Here is a 21,051-nt window from a genome sequence, read left to right as displayed (position 1 = left end):
TCCATCCATCCATCCATCCATCCATCCATCCATCCATCCATCCATTCCAACCATCCATCTATCCTTCTATTCCAACCATCCATCCATCCATCCTTCTATCCATTCATTCAACCATTGATTCAATTCATCTATACAATCCAATCCATCTATACACCAACTCACCCATCCACTCGTCTAAATTCACACATCCATCATCCCATTTATTGATCTGTCTCTACCTACCTACCTACCTACCTATCTATTTCTACTTACCTAACAATTCATCCATTCAACAAATATTTATTTAGCACCTACTATGTGCCAGGTGCTTGGCAAGGGCCAAGCCTGATTTGTTTAAGGGCAGTGCTGACATTTCCTAACTTCCTACACATGCCGGCTCTCTTTGGGGACCGTGGAGTCCCCTCTGATGAGTGGGTCCTGGTCCCTGTTCTCTAGCAGACAGACACATGCATTGATTCTGTCAACCCATGAGGCAGACTGCAGCTGTGTGCTGTATGTGCGGGCATGTGTTGTATCTTTCCACCCACTCCCCTAGCCTAGTTCAGTGCTGCCATGCCTGGCACAGAGGAGGGGCTCAGAAGATGGGCCTGGCAGCACAGATGCCAAGGCAGGCAGAGACAGGAGAGGGGTACAGGCCAAGAGATGAGGAGAAGGAGGGAGGAAAGGAGAAGAATGAGTAGGAGAAGGAGCACTTGGGAGGAGCAGGGGAGGCGCCCTGGGGACCCAAGCCCTGGTTGAAGTGGGTGTCTTGGGCTTGTGGGTGGTCCACTCTGCCAGGCTCCTGGCTTTCCTCCAGCCCGTGCACCCCTGGCCTCTAGCACTCCCCCAGCCCCCAGGGATAGGAGAGTCTCCCATTCCCCTGGGTGGAGAGTGGGCAGGATCTCCTCTGAGGAGGGAAGTGGAGCACAGCACCCACCATGAGTACAAAAAGCAGAGGAAGAAGGGGACCGAGACCACCAACTGCAGCAGTGTCCAGTCCCGCACACCGTAGGCCACTGCGGCCGTCAGGCCATGGCCGAAGCTGAAGCCCAGAGAGTTCAGGGTCATCACCAAAGGTCGGGCCTGCGCCGCCGTCCACTCCATCACTGCAAGGAGACCGAGTGGTTCAGCCCTGGAGCCTGCATGGAGCCCCCCTGCATGGTGCCAGGTCAGAAACCTACAGAGAGTGCCCGTGTTCATCATGACACCTGCTACGGCAAAGGCCAACAGGAAGCGGAACAGGCAGTACACGGGGAAGGTGGGGGCGAAGGCAGCTGCCGTGCCCATTACAGCCATCTGAAGGTAGCTCCAGGTTAGCACCAGCCTGCGCCCGAACCTGCGGCACAAACCAGGAAGAGGCAGGGTCTGTGACTGGCCATGGCACTGGCCACGGGGATCTGGACCACAGAGAGCCCACCCTCTGCTTTGGCCACTGAGCTGAGGCGGACACTGAAGCGGCACCTGGGTGAAACCTGCATTCTCCACCCATGGAAGACTCTGGAGCAAGACTCTGGAGCACAAAGAGAGTCCCGAGGCTGGAGCCAAAGGGAATGGGCTCCGGTCACCAGGAGCACTCAGGTCGCAGCTGAAGGCAGGCGTGTGGCCAAGCCAGTTTTAGCTGTGAATGTTTGCTGGGGAGTAGCAATCCTCTACAACCCCCAGAGTAAAGTCGGTGAACTTGAGGCTCAGAGAAGGTTCCAGACCTCCCTACATGGCACAGCTGCAGGGTGGCTGGTCTGAGACCCACCTCCAACAAGGAGGGCGTCTAGACTTGGTTTGTTGAGGCTGGTTTGGGGCCAGTCGGCCAGGGGCCTAGGAGAGCGGGGTCGTGAGGGGAACTGGGACCTTCCTGGACTGGGGGTACTCACCTGTCTGAGGCAGGGCCGCATGCAGCAGCTCCCACCAGAATCCCAGCCAGGTAGATGGACTGGGCCATGGGCTTCAGGGCATGAGAGTCACACACCAGGTTCCACTGAGGGGAGAGGAGGAGAATGAGCTCAGGAGGCTGGGAGAGCCCGTGCGGAGGGGCAGAGGAACTGTATGGGAGGGCCCCCAGGGAGCTGGGTGGGGTGGGTGGCCTGGTGACCTCTAGGGGTTTAGAGCAAGACCCTGTGGAACAGTGAGGGCACCCGCAGGCACAGTTTGGTCTTTCGAGGAGTATATCCTGCCACCCTTTGCCTAAACTCCTCCCTGGCTCCCTATTGCCCAATGGGTTTCTAGCCACATCTGCCCCTCTCTCCTGTCTGTCCACTTGGAAGCAGCCACCCAAACTGACACCCTGGCCGCTCTCCCGGAGGCTGCGTCCCTCCTGTTCTTTGTAAAGAGGTTCTTCCCGCTTGTTGGGACGAGCCGCCCCTCTCTGCTTGCCTGGCCTTGCCTGGCGCCCCATCTGGGAGGCAGCCTGGGGTGGTCCCTTACCCTGTGTGCTTTGGTCTTGGGGAATCCAGTGAATGGTCACTGAGTCCCCCTGTGGCTACATTGCCTGGAGTCACAGCTGATGGGTCAGCAAGGCCGAGACTGGGTGAGGCCAGTGAGTGTCCAGGTGCCAGCATTTAGAGGTGCCCACCCAGGTGCCCCCTGCACCTCCAAGAGCCTGGGCTGGCTCCATCTGCAGACTGATACCTGCCGCCCACTCCCCTGTGTGTGGCTGACGAGGGGCTAAGCGGCTCAAGAGTGAGCAGGGTCTGAGGAGGTGGGTCCCTCCCAGGACTGGACCTTTGAGTCTGAGCCACCGTGATCCATGACTCTGACTTCCAAGGTGGCAGGACTCGAGTGGCTCTGGGGGAGGCCCTACCTTGGCCACGATGGTGGAGGTGAAGATGCTGCGGTCATAGACCCAGCCGTCCACACACGGCTCTGTGTCGGCCTCGCTCCAGCTGGTGGCCGTGGCATTGGGGTCCAAGATCTGCCACTGTGGCTGGCGGAAGCGGCGGCATTGGTGGGGCCCCTGGTTGGGGCCCGGTGGGATGGAGACAGCCAGGAGGGCCTCGGGAGTCAGGCCCCCTGGGACGCCGGCCTGGGCCGTGCTGTTGTCCAGGAGGGGTACCCAGCAGCGGTGGCTGGGCACAGCGGCCGAGAAGTTCTCCAGCATGCTCTGGGTACTCAGCCACATGATGGAGACCATCAGAGCCACTGTCTGGAGAACCTGGAACCTGCCCAGGCCACCCACGAGGTCCAGGAGTTCAGAAAATGCCATGGAACCTACTCAAGGGGCCCTGAAGAGGGCCCACTTCACAAGGGCTGGCCCAAGGCAAAGGGGCCAGGGCCACGGGCCTGTTTCCTCCACGGTGGTGCCCACAGTGGCTTCTCCAGCCCGGCGGCTGGGAGCATGTCAGTGGCTGCTGGCTTCACAGACTCGGGGCTGGGGCTCAGGCTCTCTGGTCATCTGCCTGCTGGTGTCACTTGGAGTGGCTCCAACCGGACCCTGAGTCTGCGTGAGGTGATTCTGAGACCTCCAGCATCTCCCCAGAGAGGCAGCTGCTCCAGACCTCCCGGAAAAGCTGAATTTGGAAAGTAGGAAATGTGGAGACTGAAGACTTTAATTCTAGACTGGAATTAAAGTGTGACTGGTGACACTTACGGAATCGAGTTTAGCAATCATTTCCTTGGTCAAAGTTTAACCCGCGTTGAGGGAGGTGCAGACGTGAGGGAGATGCAGCCTCCTCCGCTCGGGGGCCAGGGCCAGCCTGCTCTTTGCCAGGTCTTGGGAAGGCCTAAGTTCTCCTCCTGACGGCTGTGGGACGCCAGGGCTGCCTGCCCTCTTCGGTGCCCCTGCATGCCTACCTCCCAGAGTGGCTGAGCCAAAAGAAGGCGGGCCCGCAGATCTCCCTAACTTGGGGCTGGGGCAGCTGTGCAGGTCTCTGTGTGGGCTTGGGTCACTGGCAGCTGCCCAGCCCCTGCGCCTCCCAGGCTATGCGGCCTGGCCTTGCCCATGGCCCCACCCGTGGCTCCTGCCTCCACTCACCTGCTATGGTTGGCGTCCTGTTCCCCCTTTGCTGTTACCCTGTCCTGAGCCCTCGGTGGAGCTTCCCAGCATCAACAGACACCCCACAGACTCCCCAAGTTCGGTGTGCCCAATGCCTCCCTGAGATCTCTGTCCCCTCCCCAAATCTACGCCTCCTGCAGAGCCCCACCTCAGCTATGGCCTCCCATGTCACGGTCCCTGGCCTGGAACCCAGCGTCTTGGTTCATGCCTCCTGCTCTCTGCCTCCCAAACTCACAACAGGCCAAGCCTGGCTAGTTTTGCCTCCTAAGGATGTCTCTCTCCCACCTCCCCAACTCCACAGCTGTCCTTGCCCTTGTCTTTCTGCCTCAACTCCTGTCCCTGGACCCACCCCGCACTGCAAACCCTTGGGTCAAATCCTGCTTAAAAGTCAAGGGGCTCCCAGTCAACAATAGCTAGTGGTGCCTTACCAGGGCAGGGGGGCAGGCAGCAGTGTGTGCCGGTGCAGGGTGTGGGGTTCAGGAAAGTCTGGACCGAAGCCAAGAGAACTCCCTTGGTCTTGATAGCTAATTCTCTAGGCGAAAGGGCCAGAAAACACAAAGCAGTTAAAAAGTGTGTGTGTGTGGCCGGGTATGGTAGCTCATGCCTGTAATCCCAGCACTTTGGGAGGCCTAGGTGGGCAGATCACTTGAGATCAGGAGTTCAAGACCAGCTTGGCCAACATGGCAAAAACCCATCTCTACTAAAAATACAAAAGTTAGCTGAGCACGGTGGTGGTGTACAGCTATAATTCCAGCTACTTGGAAGACTGAGGCAGGAGAATCTCTTGAACCCGGGAGGTGGAGTTTGCAGCAAGCTGAGATTGCACCATTGCACTCTAGCCTGGGCAACAAAGCAAGACTCTATCTCAAAAAAAAAAAAAAAAAAAAAGAAGTGTATATGTATGTGGCTATGTGCACATGCCTGTGTATGTGTGCACATGTGTTTGCACAAGTGCATGTGTGTATGTGTGTGCATGCGTATATGTGCAGTGCAGCAGTGATGGCAACCCAGGTGTTTGCTGTTATGTGCTTTGGGCACAAAACTCTCCATTTGAGGCATAAATGCCCCTCCCATCTGCTTCTTTTTGCTTCACCCACTCTTCCCACTGCCCCACCACGTGGCTTACCAAGCCAATTTCTTTGCCTCCCTGGACTCTGCACCTTGACTCATCCACTGCTTCTACCACGCGCCCTGTACATGCTTGCTCAGTTCCCACCCTTGCTTATGTTGGACCTCCAGCCTGGAATGCTGTCTCCAGGCTCACCCTTAGGCCACATACTGTGTGGAATGGGCACAGTCCAAATACTGCCTCCCCCAGTGGGCTCTCTTTGCTTATTCCTGCCTACACCCAGGGCTCAGAGTTGTCAGTGGAATCCCATCTTTACATTGTCCTGCATTCTTCTCAAACTCCTGACCTCAGGTGATCTGCCCACTTCGGCCTCCCAAAGTGGCATGAGCCATGGCACCCAGCCATGTCCTGCATTCTTCTATTATGGTCCAGTTGGTCTTATTTCCAGCGAGCTCCTGGTAGTCTGGGACCCTTCTTTAGAGCCTCTTTGGAACTGATTTGGACAACAAATAAAGGCTCCATGAAGACTTGCTGAAGTGCATGGAATATTTTTTTTAAAAACTTCCTTTTTTTTCTAGTTATGAAATAATTTACACACTTCCTTAAAAATTCAGAACATATTGAAAAGTGTAATGAAAATAAAGATCACTCATATACTCATCAACCAGTGAGTTACACTATTGTTTACAGTTTGGTGTAAATATGTCCAGGCTTTGTTTTTGTAACTGAGATGTTTAGCTTCATCAGCCTGAGCTGCCAAATAAGCTTTACATTTCCTTTTGTAAAATCCAAAAGAAAAACCTTTGCCTTTTAATTAGCAGTTTTAACCTGTTCATATTTATTGTAATTATTGATATGTTTGGACTTCATTTACCACATTTTCCCTTTAAATCTTGGTTTCCTTGTTCCTAATTTCTACTGAATAAATTAAGTTTTCTTGTTCTATACTTCTGTCTTGGTCTGTCAGTTATGTTTTATTTCTGTTATCCTTATATTTGAACACACAAACCAGGGGTTATTTGATACCACTTTCCCTCTTCAAAACTACCACCTTCTCTTCCATTCTCTCTCTCAATAGATGACCTTTCTTCTTATTTCACTGAAACAATAGAAGCCATCAGAAGCCAACAATCTAATTCACTCACCAGCTCACCTGCCTTGGTGCCCCCACATTCTGCCTTCCCTCCACCCAGTTTGGTCTCTCTCTCATCCATGCCAACCCCTCACTGTGTGCCTAGAGCCCCTTTGCCTATTCACATCTCTCTTTGGCACTTGTCTTTCCCTCACTACTGGATAATTTCCAGCAATGTACAAATATGCCATTTTTTCTGTAGTCTTCCAAAAAGTCCCCCTCCATTTGAGCCCCTCTTTCTTCTTAAGCTATCGCCCCGCCTTTGCTTCTATTTACAACAAAATTCTATGAAAGTATTATTGACACTCATTTCCACTTTCTCTCTTCCCATTGTTTTGTTTTTTTGGATTCATTCCCATCAAGGCTTTGCCCCATCACTCTGCTGTCACCAATGACCTCCATGCTGCTAGATGCAATGACATTTTCAGTCCTCATCTTACTTGAGCCATCTGTCTCTGATCTCCACCTGAGGATACTTTCCTCCCTGGGCCTCCAGGACTCACCAGTTCTCAGTCTTCTTGGTTGGGTTTTCCTCTTCTCCCCACACTGTTAACATTGGAGGCCACTGAGCTCACTCCTTGGTCTTCTCTATCTTCTCTATCATCTGGTCCATTCACATCTTTAGCCTGTACCTCTTCTTGGAATGCTAGATTTTGATCCAACTGCCTAATCTTAGGTGCTTAATAAATATCTCATACTTAGTGTGGCCAAAGCTGAGCTCTCCCAAAAAAGTGCTTCTCATTCAGCTTTCTCTACTTTTTTTTTTTTTTAATTGCGTCAGAGTCTTGCTCTGTTCCCCAGGCTGGAGTGCAGTGGTGCCATCTCGGCCCACTGCAATCTCCACCTCCCAGGCTCCAGCAATTCTCATGCCTCAGCCTCCTGAGTAGCTGGGTCTACAGGCATGCGCCACCATGCCCAACTAATTTTTGTATTTTTAATAGAGATAGGGTTTCACCATGTTGGCCAAGCTGGTCTCGAACTCCTGGCCTCAAGTGATCCACCTGCCTCGGCCTCCCAAAATACTGGGATTACAGGCATGAGCCACCACACCCAGCCCAAAATCACCAGCATTTTAATTTCAGAATGTGTAATTTCCATTTCAGAATCCCTGTTTGGTTCTTCCTATAACTGCCCCTTCTTGTTTCCTAGTTTCCACTTCTTGTTTCATGGGTGGGATAATTTCCTTGATCTCTTAGTGGATATTAAGAGTGTTTCTCTTGGGCCAGGCATGGTGGCTCATGCCTGTAATCTCAGCACTTTGGGAGGCCGAGGTGGGTGGATCACTTGAGGTCAGGAGTTTGAGACCAGCCTGGCCAACATGGGGAAACCCTGCCTCTAGTAAAAATACAAAAATTAGCCAGGCGTGGTGGCACACACCTGTAATCCCAGCTACCAGGGTTGCTGAGGCAGGAGAATTGCTGATATCCATGAGGTGGAGGTTGCAGTGGAGCCAAGATCACACCACTGCACTCCAGCCTGGGCGACAGAGCGAGACTGTATCTGACAAAAAAAAAAAAAAAAGAGTGTCTTTCTTGTTAATATCAATATGCATTTGTTGAGCTGAGTGTTGATAATGCACCAGCTACTGCTCTAGGCACAGGGATGCAGCAGTGAACAAGCAAGATAATTCCCTGTTCTCACTGATATGTAGAAAGACATGCCAGTAAGAGAGGGGAAACACATCAAGAAATAAATGAATATAATGTAGTGACAAGTAGTGATCATGCCATGGAGAGAGCAAGACAGCGTAAGAGGCAGAGAGTAAGGATCATGTTGCCACTTTGGGTGGGGCAGTCGGGGAAGACTTCTCTGTGGAGGCGGCATTGAAAGAGACTCAAGTAGATGACGGACAAGACACACAGTTGACTGGGGAAAGAACATTGCAGGCAGAGGGAAGAGTATATGCAAATACCCTGGGGTGGGCATGTGATTTTATGCTCAAGAAGTAGGAAGGAGGCCAGTGTGGTTGGGGATAAGTGAGTGGGAAAAGTAGAGCAGTTATGGGGCCAAAACTTACAGATCCTTATAGGGTTTTGAGGAGAGGAGTGGCATGATCTGACTAATGTTTTTACAAATCCCCCTGGAGAACAGACTGAAAATGGGACAAATATAGAAGAAGGGGTTCCCCCAGGAGGCTGTTGGGGTGGATCATGTGAGCAATGAGGGTCAGTGCTAGGGCATTAGGGCAGGTGGAGAGAAATGCTTGGATTTGGGGCATATTGCTTTGCTTTGATTAAATATAGGGCCAAGGGTGAAGAAAAAGGATAAACTGATGATCAGGTGGGTGGTGGGTGGATGGTGGGCCATTTACAGAGAAGCAGAACACTCGGGGAGAAACAAGTGTGAGGGAAAAATGAATCTTTTTTTGTGATGAGATTGACACATCTATTAGCCATGCAGGTGGTGGCATCATGGAGTGACTTGGGAATAATTAGGGGATAAAAGGCATTTTAAGTCACAGGACTGGATAAGCTCACATAGGGTGCAACTTTTCATAGCAAAGAGATGACATTTGTGATGGAGCCTTCGGTCTCTGATTTTGAGAGGTCAGGAAGAGGATGACCCAGCAAAAGAGCTGTGAAGGCAAAACCAGTGAATCCTGGAAACCAGGACAGCAGGATGTCCCAGAAGCGAGAGTAAAAAGTATCTGACAGAGTCAATCAGCAATGTCATATCCTTGGGTGGGTGCAGTGGCTCACGCCTGTAATCCCAGCACTTTGGGAGGCCGAGGCAGGTGAATCATCTGAGGTCAGAAGTTCGAGACCTGCCTGGCCAACATGGTGAAACCTCTACTAAAAATACAGAAAATTAGTCAGGCATGGTGGCGCATACCTGTAATCCCAGCTACTCGGGAGGCTGAGGCAGGAGAATTGCTTGGATCTAGGAGGCAGAGGTTGCAGTGAGCCAAGGTCACACCATTGCACTCCAGCCTGGGCAACAAGAGTGAAACTCCATCTCAAAAACAAACAAACAAACAAGTCACAGCCTGCTGAGAGGTGGAGTGGGATAAGGTCTAGAATTAGCCCCCGGATTTGGCAGCATGGACTTCTCTGAGGGCCCTGGCTGGAGGGTTTACTGTTGAGGGGTGAGGTGAAATGCAGAGAGGCACAGGACCGTGAGCGTGCTGGAGGCAGGGAAGTGAAGTCGGTGAACACAGGCAGCTCACCTACGGAGTTTCACTCTAAGGAGAAGCAGGAAAATGGGGATGTGGTTTGCATTAATTAGAGTAACGCTGGCTGCTGTAGCAAGCCAATCTCGAAATGTATAACAGCTCAAACACAATAGAAGTTTATGTATTGATAGTTTAAAGTCCCAAATGGCTGTTGCTGACTGTGGGCAGCTCTTCTCCAAGAGGTGTCTGGAAATGTAGGCTCTCCCTGTCTCGCAGCTCTGTGCTTGGCGTCCATGCTGGCGGTGCTCACGTGCATCCAACCACAGAGGGGAAGAGAGGATAAAGCATCCACCTGCATTTAAAAAAATTTTTTTTATTTGTATTTTTTTGAGATGGAGTTGCGCTCTGTCACCAGTGAGCAATCTCGGCTCACTGCAACCTCCGCCTCCCAGGTTCAAGCGATTTTCCTGCCTCAGCCTCTGGAGTAGCTGAGGTTACAGGTGTGCACCACCACGCCTGGCTAATTTTTGTATTTTTAGTAGAGACGAGGTTGGCCAGGCTGGTCTTAAACTCCTGACCTCAGGTGATCTGCCCCCATCAACCTCCCAACGTGCTGGGATTACAGGCGTGAGCCACTGCGCCCGGCCCACATTCACCTGCATTTTAACCATCTTAGCCCAGAAGTGACCCACATTTATTCCGTTCACACCCCACTGCTGAGAACTGGTGACAAGGCAGAAGGTGGGGAGGGACACAGTTCCTGGCTAGACTGCTGCTTCCAGGCCACATCTCAACACTGGATGGGGAAGCGTGGGTGCTGTGGGCAGTTGGCCATCTCTGCTGTGGGAGCTCACCCAATTGTTATTGAAGCTTTGTTTTCAAGCAGGGGGGTCATTACAACTCACTTGTGTGCTGATGGATCACATGTTAGAAAGGGAAGCCTTGATGTTGTTGGCAGGAGGGATATCTGAGCAGAGTCCTTGAGATTGTGAGGGGGGATGGAACCCAGAGCACAGTGGCCCCAGGAGTTCATTGCCAGCTGCAGGAGGTGAGAGTGATCGTGTGGACACAAACAAAGCTCTGCGTTGGGAGGACAACAGGGGCCGGTGAAATAAGAAGCAAGGTAGGCAGTTGAGCTTCGGGAGGTATTGCAAATTTGAAGAGAGAGAGGCAGGAGAGCCGACAGACCAGGGAGGGATGGTTGCTGCTGGTACCCCTTGGGAGTCTGTGATGAGACTTTGCCTTCTCTGTGGGGTGCAGGAGTGGTGTGGACAGAGTTAGGTTTGGGCATGGAGGAACCTGGCCAGGCAGCAAAAGAGGAGAGAGATGGGGCCGCTGCATGGTGTGCATGTGCAAGGGAGTGGCTGTAAGATGTTCCCCGGAGGAGTCCTGAGCTAGCGGCTAAAGGGACTCAAGGCCACCGGGACAGTGCAGGAGAAGGGGCGCCAAGTCTTAGAGCACACAGTGTGGAAGGACTGTTACAGTCCAGGTCTGGAGGGGAGCCCAGGTGGAGAGCTGGGACGCGGGCAGCTACCGGTCTAGTGATGAGCCCTAGACCACAGGGGTGAGTGGCGGGTGGAGGATAAGATTTTTGCCGGGGGAAGGGTCAAGGAACAGAGAGTGGAGGCAATGGGAGCAAAATCAATGAAGGGAGATCCCGTGGCCGTGAGGCTTCAACCCTGTCCCGGGCCCGCCTTGTTACTGGCAAGATGGCAGATTTTCTCAAAATGGGCACAGCAAGTGGTTTGTCAGCGTATTCTTTTTTTTTTTTTGGACCTGGGGTTGCACGGTGGGCATCTTTCTGGCTGGTTGGTGCAGCAGGTTTTTTGTGATTCCTCCCAGCCCCCAATGTCCTGTGGTGACAGCAGCTGCCTCTGGTCCCAGGCCAGGCAGGAGAAAGGGCAGGCAGGAGAGCTTACTGTCCGTGACTCAGCAGGGCTGGCCGAATCCAGGCGGGCGGCTGAAGGAGGCAGCAGCCAAAGCTGGCTGGGCTTGCTCAGGGCTTAACAGGGCTCTGTGCCCCTCGAGGTTGCCTGGGGCTTGGAAACTATTACTGCAGAATCAGAGCCTCTGCTCTTCTCCCAGCCCTTGTTTCTGTGGGCTGGGTTCTTGGAGGTAGAAGGGCGCTCCTGGGAGAAGCTCTGTGCGGACCCCTTGGAGGATCTGCGAGCCTTCAGCTTGTCACCCCTTGCTCAGAGTCTGAGATAACTCCCTAGGGCCTTGGAGAGGAGGCTGAGGCCATGGGAACCCTCTTTTCTCCCTTTGGCTGCTTCCATCACGTGGCCCCAGCCCTGCCCACACAGGCACCAACTCTCTTCTGAAGAGGTCCTGCGCTCCTGTCTTTGCTCCATCGCTGCTTGTTCCACCTGAATGCTGTGGCCACCGTCTCTGCCTGTCCAGGCCCATTCCTCTCTCCTCGCTTCCCTATCCCTGAGGCCCTCCAGAACAGTGCCCACCACCTGGAGGTGCTTTGAGTGAGGTGATGGGCTGCAGGTTTTCTAAGCGCCAGGTCCAAGTCATAGTGCCTCTAACAGTGCCCAGCACAGGACTGGCACAGGGTAGGGCCCAGTCAGGGCTGCAGAGAGGGGTGGCCATCTTCACAGTCTCGGTTTAAATCCAGGTCTTCTGGGCCTTGATTTCCTCATCTGTGGAAAGGGCATCGTGTTCTCCACTCTGTGAAGTGGTCTTTAGGGCAAGATGTCCTGGTTCTCCGAGGGTCCTTCTCCAGCTTCTGAAGTGTCTACATGAGGATAATGAGGGCCCCCAACCCATTTGAGGCTCGGGAGTGCCAGCTCCTCCAAAGCCCCTGAAGGTCTGCTCTCCTGGGCATTGCTTGCTCCAAACGTCTGTTTGGAACAGCCTGGGCCACTGCCTTTCTGAAAAATGGCAGTGGCTTTGCTCCTTGTCACTACCAAATGTGCCTCAAACGTGGCCACAGGCTCAATTTGAAATTCCCCACAGAACAACTGGGAAATGCCCCAGTGCTTATGATGGTGATGATGATGGTGATGATAGGAATGACAATGATAGTGGCGCTGCTGCTGATGGTGGTGGTGGTGACTGAGATGGTGATGGTGGTGGTGATTGAGATGGTGGTGGTGACTGAGATGGTGGTGGTGGTGATGATTGAGATGGTGGTGGTGATTGAGATGGTGGTGGTGATGATTGAGATGGTGGTGGTGGTGATGATTGAGATGGTGGTGGTGGTGATTGAGATGGTGGTGGTGGTGATTGAGATGGTGGTGGTGGTGATGATTGAAATGGTGATGGTGATGATTGAGATGATAATTGAGGTGGTGATGATGATGATTAAGATGATGGTGGTGGTGATTGAGATGGTGATGGTGATGATTGAGATGGTGATAATTGAGATGGTGATGATGATGATTAAGATGGTGCTGATTGAGATGATGATGGTGGTAGTGATGCTGATGGCAGTGGTGATGATGATTGAGATGATGATGGTGGTTCTTGAGGTGATGATGGTGATGGTGGTGGTGATGATGATTGAGATGATGATGGTGGTGATTGAGGTGGTGATGGTGGTGGTGGTGATGATGATGATTGAGATGATGATGGTGGTGATTGAGATGATGATGGTGGTGGTGATGATGATTGAGATCATGGTGGTGGTGGTGGTAATGATGATTGAGATGGAGATGGTGGTGATTGAGATGATGATGGTGGTGATTAAGATGGTGGTGCTGCTGGTGACGGAGAGGTAAGGGAGAGTGGTGGTGAGGGAGTCCTAGAGGGAGACTCAAATCAATCCTGTCCTAGTGCCCTTGGAGCCCAGGAAGAGCTCCCACACTTCCCACCCTCCAGTTTGGCCTCCTCTCTCCCTGGACCAGGTTCTAGCTTTGCCCTTGTGTACCCCAAAGCCCAGCAAGAGGTTTTCCCAGAAGGACAGCCTCCCCATAGGCTGTCACCCCAGGAACAGCCATTTCCACCTCTGCTTCACACATGTGGCCCCTGCCCCCTCCTCAACAGCACTCACTCAACAGCCCATCCCTCCCTCCCCGCACCCTTCTAGAGCATTCACAGACATTGCTTGAATAAAAATACATTTTCCTCTGGCCTGAAGGCTGCTGACCCCTGGGAGCAGGCGATGGTTGGCCACCTGTGTGTCCCGCCGCCCACACGGAGGCCGTATTGTGGGGAGGCAGCCACGGGCTGCTGGCTCGGCACCAGCTCAGGCAGGTGGCCAGGGCTGGGGAGAGCACACTCGTGACTTTAATTGGCCCCTGGCGCGAGCTGGCACGGCTCTAACTGCAGGCCCCACACTACGCAGACCCCTTCTCTCCAGCCCCCCGGATCCTCCGCCTGAGGGGTTCCTCTGGCCCATTGAGCAAATCTGCCTAAGTAGGCCGAGGAGGGCGCGGGGCAGCATGGCTCAGCTGCCCTGCCCTTTCATGTGCCTGGCGGCACCTGTGAGCCTGGCCTTCCTGCTCCAAAGGAACTTCGCTCTTCTTGTTATGTCAAAAAGATGTTTTACGTTAAAATTCAACACAGAATGTTAACCAGACATCGGAACCAGGCTCGTCAAAATGGGAGCTGCTCAAACAGGTTGAACTTTGCACCGTTCTGTGTTTTTGGAGGGTCTTGCCCATGGCCAGCATTTTCTGGCTGGCACATTTTAACAAGGCTGGGTACAAATGCTGCCCTCTGAGTCATTCCTCCGGAGCCTGTGCCCAGGGCCCCCCTTCCTGTGGGCTCCCATGATTCTTGGCCTCTACCTTATGATTGCTGCATCTTTATTGGAGAAGTTTCATGCTGGTTAAGCTGCAGTCTCAAGAATGCTGGTCTTCTAGTAGAGAGCTGTCTCTTTTTGACTTTGTGAGTTGCAGCCTATTGTTCAGAGGAGCGATTTTAAGTGGATGCAAGGACAAGTCTAGCTGTGGGGAGGGCAGGGGAAGGCATGATGTGGATTTTGGCAAAATTCCTCTCATCTCATCGGAAAACAGTGTGGGATTTGGCCGGCCGTGTGCAAACACACTGTGCTAGCAGGAGCCTTCTTTCCTGCTTCTGTGGATGCAGGAGCCACACAGAGTGAGCTCAGAGCAGCCAGTGCTGGCCAGGGATTCAACAGACCCCGCAGACTCCCCGGTAAATGAGAGGCAGTGAGGCCCAATGGTTAAGTGCACAGACTCTGGGTTCAGGCTGCCTGGATTTGAATCTCTGCTCTACCCAGGCTGTGTGGCCTTGGGAAAATTCTTAACCCCTTTGTGCCTCCGTTTCCTCCTCTGTAAAATGGTGGTGCTGGTAATTCTGATTTCATCAGGCTGTTGAGAAGGCCAAACGAGTTTCTACAGATCACCTGGAATAGTCCCTGGAGTGCAGGGAATGCCTCATTCCTATTGCTGTTGTTATTGTGATTGATTTTTGACAAGGAAGACTGTGGGAAACACGTGGAAGCTCCCAGAGGCTGAACTTGAGAAGGACCCATGGGGAGCCAGGTCACCCCAGGGCTAGATCGGGCAGGCAGAGATATCATTTGAAAGACACGGCACCAGGGCCAGGTGCCTGTAATCCCAGCGCTTAGGGAGGCCAAGATAGGTGGATCACCTGAGATCGGGAGTTCGAGACCAGCCTGACCGACATGGAGAAACCCCATCTCTACTAAAAATACAAAATTAGCTGGGTGTGGTGACGCATGTCTGTAATCCCAGCTACTCGGGAGGCTGAGGCAGGAGAATCGCTTGAACCCAGGAGGCAGAGGTTGCAGTGAGCCAAGATCGCGCCATTGCACTCCAGCCTGGGCAACAAGAGTGAAACTCTATCTCAAAAAAAGAAAAAAAAAAAAAAAAAAGACAAGACACCAAACTGTACACAGTATCATGAGTCTGCTGAAAGCCTGGGGTGAGATGTTCATTTTCACCTGTGGCTAATGTGTGCTTAGAGTTTTAACAAAGACCTCTTATTTTTTTCTAAAAAGAACACCCGTATGACAGATGTCAGGGGCACTGGACCTTCGGGAACTAAATACAATCGGCCCACTCCCCGTTCATGCTTTTGAGCAAAGCGCAGGAGGGTTTGGGGCTGAGGAAGATGTGGGGCTCTGTGTTCCTGCTTACTCTGTGTCCCTGCTAGAGTCGTCCTCCGCCATGGGGGCTTGCGGCCCTTCCTGTGTCTCTATCCTGGAGGGATCTGTGTCCTTGAAACATGAATGGCAGTCCCTAGCTTTTACACACAGACACACACATGTACCCATAGAGACACACAAGCAGGTGGGCACATGTGCAGGCTCATGCACACACACAGCAGGCAGGCACACACACGAGCACACACACGCATGCACCGTCCACCTGAGTTCTCAGGGTTTAAAGAGACATAGGGCGAGTTTGCCCTGCAGCCATGAGAACAGCTTGTGGCTAGACAGATAATGGACTGGACCCTCCTTTCTGATGGATGCCCTGGGCCTGTTTACCACACAGCTCCTCTCTACCCCTTGCTTCTCTGCTTTGTTTGTTTGTGGTTTTTTTTGAGATGGAGTCTTGCTCTGTCGCCCAGGCTGGAGTGCAGTGGCACGATCTCGGCTCACTGCAAGCTCCACCTCCCGGGTTCATGCCATTCTCCTGCCTCAGCCTCCTGAGTAGCTGGGACTGTAGGCACCCGCCACCATGCCCAACTAATTTTTTTGTATTTTTAGTAGAGACGGGGTTTCACCGTGTTAGCCAGGATGGTCTCGATCTCCTGACCTTGGGATCCACCTGCCTCAGCCTCCCAAAATGCTGGGATTACAGGTGTGAGCCACTGTGCCCGGCCTCTTCTCTGCTTTCTCCCCACCCTGGTGGTCTGTTAGTTCCAACCCAGAATCATCCTGTTCTCCCTCTTGGGGCTATTTCTCCTAAAAAACAACAGGTGTCCTTAGGGTCTCGCCTTCCCTCCAGTAGCCTCGCCAAGGGATTTTCCTAAGCCAATGCAGTTTTATCCCTGAGAAAATTCAGTTCTTAGCTGTTAAGATCACATATACTACCTATAACTGACTGGAAAAGCAGCGATTCTCCTTTAGGCAGCTTCCTGGGTACCCAGATGGGGAGGTGGCCCCACCAGGGCCATCACCACCCAAGCAGCACAGCCTGCCACAGGCTGACTCCTGGGAGGACATACATAGGTGGCTCCTGTGGGTGCTTCTGCCCTGTGCCAGGCCCAGGCCCCCTACGCTGCAGTGGTAGGATGTTTGGGTTGTGACTGACAGGGCCCCAGGTCATACAAACTTAGGGGGAAGGGCTCCCTGGAAGCTCAGGGCCCCTGGTCTGTGGGGTCTCATGGGGACCTGTGGCTTTTCCACTCTGTCCTCCCTCTAGCATTTGCTTCTGTTTCTCCCTGTTGCTTTCATTTTTGCTACAGGTCTGTTTCTCCACAAAGCACAGAGCATGACCGACAGCCCAAATGCCAACTCCTGCTGCTCTACCCTGAGAGAGGGACTGATTTTCTTTCTTCATTTTGGCTACAAGTGGCCCAGGAGAGGGCTCTGGTGGCCCAGTGAGGGCATATGCAGCCTCCTGGACCCAAAGAACACAGAGACACCCGTGATGACATGGGAAGGGCAGGGCCTGGGTAGGGAAGGTCACCTGAGGTCCTGGGATCCCTGTCCACTGTCCCCTTTTCTGTCTCCTGCCTTGTGATGTCTGTGCCTGGGGGAGGGTTATTTGTGGATGAGTGTGGGTTCCTGGAAGCTCTCGGCCACACTCTAACCTGGGAGGCGGGGCTCAAGCCTGTCCCTCATGGCCCTGAGGAAGGGGTAGAGCTTTTAGCAGACAGAGGCAAGGCAATGAAAACATAACTGAATGAATAGTCACACACTTATTTACAAATCTCTTGAAGATTTTATATAAAATTTCTATTATTTCTTGCTTAAATATTTGTCAGAATTCATCAGCAAAGCCATCAAAGCCTGGAATTTTCTCTGTGGGAATATTTTTAAATGCTGTCTTTGACCTCTTCACTCTCTTCTCTCCCACTCATTCATTCATCCACCCACCCATTCATCCATCTACCCATTTATTCATCAACCCACCCATCTATCCATCCATCCCATCCATCCATCCATCCATCCATCCATCCATTCATCCATCCATCTGTTAGTCCATCCATCCATTCATCTGTCCATCCATCCAACCACCTATCCATTCATTGATTCATTCACCCACCCATCCATTCATCCATCTACCCATTGATTCATCCATCCATCCACTCATCCACCTCCCCATTCATCCATCCATTCATCCACCAATCCATCCATCCATCCATCTATCCATCCATCCATCCATCCATCCATCCACCCACCCACCTATCCATCCATTCATTCATCCACCCACCCATCCATTCATCCATTTACCCATCGATCCATCCATTTATCCATCATCCATCCATCCATCCATCCATCCATGTATCCATCCATTCATTCATCCACCCACCCATCCATTCATCTACCTAGCCATCGATTCATCCATCCATCCATCCATCCATCCATCCATCCATCCATCCATCCACCCACCCATCCATCCACCCACCTATCCATCTGTTCATTCATCCACCCACCCATCCATTCATCCATCTACCCATGCATTCATCAACCCAGCCATCCACCCACCCATTCATCCATTCATTCATCCATCCAACCACCAACCCATCCATCTATCTATCCATCTATCCAGTAAACAGTTATTAAAAAGATACCAGAGTCAGGCCCTGTAGCAGAGCTTTGGGGACACTGTGGAGAAGATGGTGAAATTTTCCTGCCTGGGTTGTATGGTGCTGGCAGGAGGACAGGCTGACTGGCCACTGCCATTAGGAAGACAGACTCTATAAGGGTCACGAACAAAATCAAGAGGTCATAGAATAACTGTAAGGGTGTGGAGGGCCACCCAGCCAGTGATCAGGAAGGAACAGGAGCTCCCACCTGAGGCTGGGAAGGGAGGTGCCTACAGTTGGGGAGCAGCATGTGCAAGGTCCCTGTGATGGGCAAGAACCTGTCAAGTTCATGGAACCATGAGGGGAATGAGGATGGGGCTGGGTTGGGGGAGGCAAGCTGGTGTGGGATAAGCCTGGTCACACAGAGCCCCAAGGCATCTCAGAAGGACTGAGGGTTGAACCCATGATTAGACTGGAGTTACAGGTTTTCGAGAAGACCAGTGAGATGGCAGGGCCCACTCATCACATCATTTTGGGGAGTACATGCGCAGGTGCACGAACATCTAACCAGTATCACCAGTGATATTGGAAAGGGTGATGTTGCCAGGTTTCTTGGGGACTATCACTGATATCATCACTTTTATTGTGGGCTCCTGGTTCTCTGACAACCCATACCTGCCCCTAAGCAGCCAAATGTGGATGGAAAAAATACACACACAGCCCAGCTGACAGACCACTCTAAGTTCATGGCCGGACTTGGGTGGGCCCTCCGTGTGCCTGGCAGCCTGACTCTGTTTCCCCATCTGCTCCACTGCATGGCCTGTTCCATGTCCTGCACAGCCCAACCACTAATGGGGATGTGTCTCAAACACATAATAATGGTTTGGAAGAAGCAAGTCACAGGAGACCACGGAATCCCACACTGGTGTCACCAAACAGAATGTTGCTGGAGGATATATAAGTAGGTGGCACGCTTATGAGGAAAACAAGATAATTCGGGATAGCAGTTACCTCGTGTGGGAGGATTTGACTGGGGAGGGCCACGCAGGGGCCATCAAGCACCAGTGAGGCTCTGCTTCTCCAGCTAGGTCATGGGAACGTGGGATTTGTTTGATGATAATTTGTAAATTCAATGATAGATTTGAATTTATGTTCTTGTTTGTTTGTTTGTTTGTTTGTTTTTTGAGGCAGAGTCTCACGCTGTCACCCAGGCTGGAGTGCTTGGCATGATCTTAGCTCACTGCAATCTCCTTCTCCCAGGTTCAAGCGATTCTCCTGCCTCGGCCTCCCAACTCGGAGTGGTTGGGATTACAGGCATCCACCACCATGCCCAGCTAATTTTTGTATTTTTAGTAGAGACAGGGTTTCACCATGTTGGCCAGGCTGGTCTTGAACTCCTGACCTCAGGTGATCCGCCAGCCTGGGCCTCCCAAAGTGCTGGGATTACTTACAGGCGTGAGCCAGCGCACCTGGCCTCGTTGTGGTTTTAATTTGCATTTTCCTAATGATGGCGATCATCTTTTCTTGGGCTTATTGGGTACCTATATATCCTCTTTGGCGATGCATCTGTTCAAACCTTTTGCCTTTTACAATTGGACTGTCGTTTGATTGGTGCGTTGTAAATGTTCTTTACATTTTATAGGTAGAAGACCTTTGTTAGATACAGATTTTTCCAATATTTTCTCCAAGTTCGTGGCTTGCCTTTTCATTTTGTAACAGTGTCTTTTGGAAAGCAAAAGTTTTTAGTGTTTATGCGTCCAATATGTTTTTTTATAGTTCATATTTTTGAGTACTAGTTAAGAAATCTTTGCCAAACCCAAAGTTGCCAAGACTTTCTCCTGTTTTCTCCAAAAAATTTTATAATTTTAGCTCTTATATTTAGGTCTATGATACAGTTAAAGTTAATTTTTGGAAATGGTGTGAGTTAGGGTTGAGTTTCTCCCTTCCCCACTGCCATCTTTCCTTTCTTCCTTTCTTCTTTCTCTCCCTCCTTGCCTCTTTTTCCTTGTTTCTTTCTTTGTTTATATATGGCTATCCAATTGTTCCAGAATCATCTGCAGAAAATATTATCCTTTCCTCATTTTAATTGATTTGGTACCTTGATTGAAAATCTATTAAATTTAAACCATAAATGCATGGCTCTATTCTGAGCTTTTGATTGTATTATATTAAAAAAAATGTTCTCCAACTTAGTCCTTTTCCAAAATTGTGTTGGATAATTTAGGCCCTTTGCATTTTCATATAAACATTAGGGCGAGCTTGTCAATTTATCTAAAGCAAATCTGCTGGCATTTTGACTGGGATTGCATTGAATCTAAACACAACGTTGTGCAGAATTGGCATCTTGATAATATCGAGTCTTTTGATCCATGAACAAGATACGTCTATGTACTTAGCCCTTTAATTCCTCTCAGTTCTGCAGTTTCCGGTTCATGGGTCTTGTCTTTCTTTTATTGACTTTTTCCCTGGGTGACACATTTTTTCCATGCTGTTATTAAATGGTATTGTGTTAAAATGTTCAATTTCTGGTAGTTACTTGTATACAGAAATACAATACGCATTTGTATATTGACCTTGCTAAACTAATTGATTAGTTCCAGTAGTATTTTTGTTGGTTCTTTAGGATTTTCTACATTGACAATTATGTCATCTGCAAATAAAGAGAGTTTCCTGTCTTCCTTTCTAATGTGTATGCCTTTGACTCATTTTGTTCACCTTATCTCACTGACTAGGAGCAACATTGAATACAAACTGTGAGAGTGGATGTCCTAGCCTCATTCCGGATCAGAAGGGGAAAGCAGCCTTTACCATAAACATGATGGCACCTCTGGGATAACGGGGTGCCCATCTAGGGCATGGATGGCCTTGATCGGGCTGGAAAAGTTGCCGTGAATTCCTGGTTTGCTGAATGTTAGTGATCAGGAATGACTGTTGAATTTTGTCAAATGATCTTTCTTTGTTTATTTGGATGACATATGGCTTTTCTGTTTTGGCTTGTTCATAATTTGGTTTGTTACCCTTGATTTTAAATGTAAAACTAACTTTGCATTCTTGGGATAAAGTCCACTTGGTCATGATATATTGCGCTCTCTCTCTCTCTCTATATATATATATGTATATATACACACACCTATATA

General features: G+C 51.0%; 1 protein-coding gene and 1 pseudogene across 5 annotated transcripts in view; both read right to left on the bottom strand.

The window, feature by feature from the left end:
* SLC22A12 (solute carrier family 22 (organic anion/urate transporter), member 12) overlaps positions 1–4,121 on the bottom strand; it is a 10,530-nt gene extending 6,409 nt beyond the window's left edge. Inside the window, exons 1-5 of one of the 5 annotated variants that reach the window (XM_011993500.1) lie at positions 3,944–4,121; positions 2,774–3,479; positions 1,848–1,951; positions 1,161–1,315; positions 917–1,085 (exon numbers count right to left, since the gene is read on the bottom strand). In XM_011993500.1, the coding sequence (XP_011848890.1) occupies positions 917–1,085; positions 1,161–1,315; positions 1,848–1,951; positions 2,774–3,175 (830 nt within the window). In that variant the 5' untranslated portion in view covers positions 3,176–3,479; positions 3,944–4,121. Of the gene's footprint in view, positions 1–916; positions 1,086–1,160; positions 1,316–1,847; positions 1,952–2,773 lie in introns of all 5 variants that reach the window. The other 4 variants (XM_011993499.1, XM_011993501.1, XM_011993503.1 and 1 more) reach the window with 4 other exon arrangements.
* Positions 4,122–12,514: 8,393 nt separating this feature from the next.
* Positions 12,515–12,886, bottom strand: LOC105549170 (annotated as a pseudogene).
* Positions 12,887–21,051: the final 8,165 nt, after the last annotated feature.

The sequence above is a fragment of the Mandrillus leucophaeus genome, unplaced genomic scaffold, assembly GCF_000951045.1.
Source record: "Mandrillus leucophaeus isolate KB7577 unplaced genomic scaffold, Mleu.le_1.0 Scaffold43, whole genome shotgun sequence".
NCBI lineage: Eukaryota > Metazoa > Chordata > Mammalia > Primates > Cercopithecidae > Mandrillus > Mandrillus leucophaeus.
The sequence above is the reverse complement of the archived record's forward strand: the minus strand, read 5'-3'. Positions and strand labels throughout refer to the sequence as shown.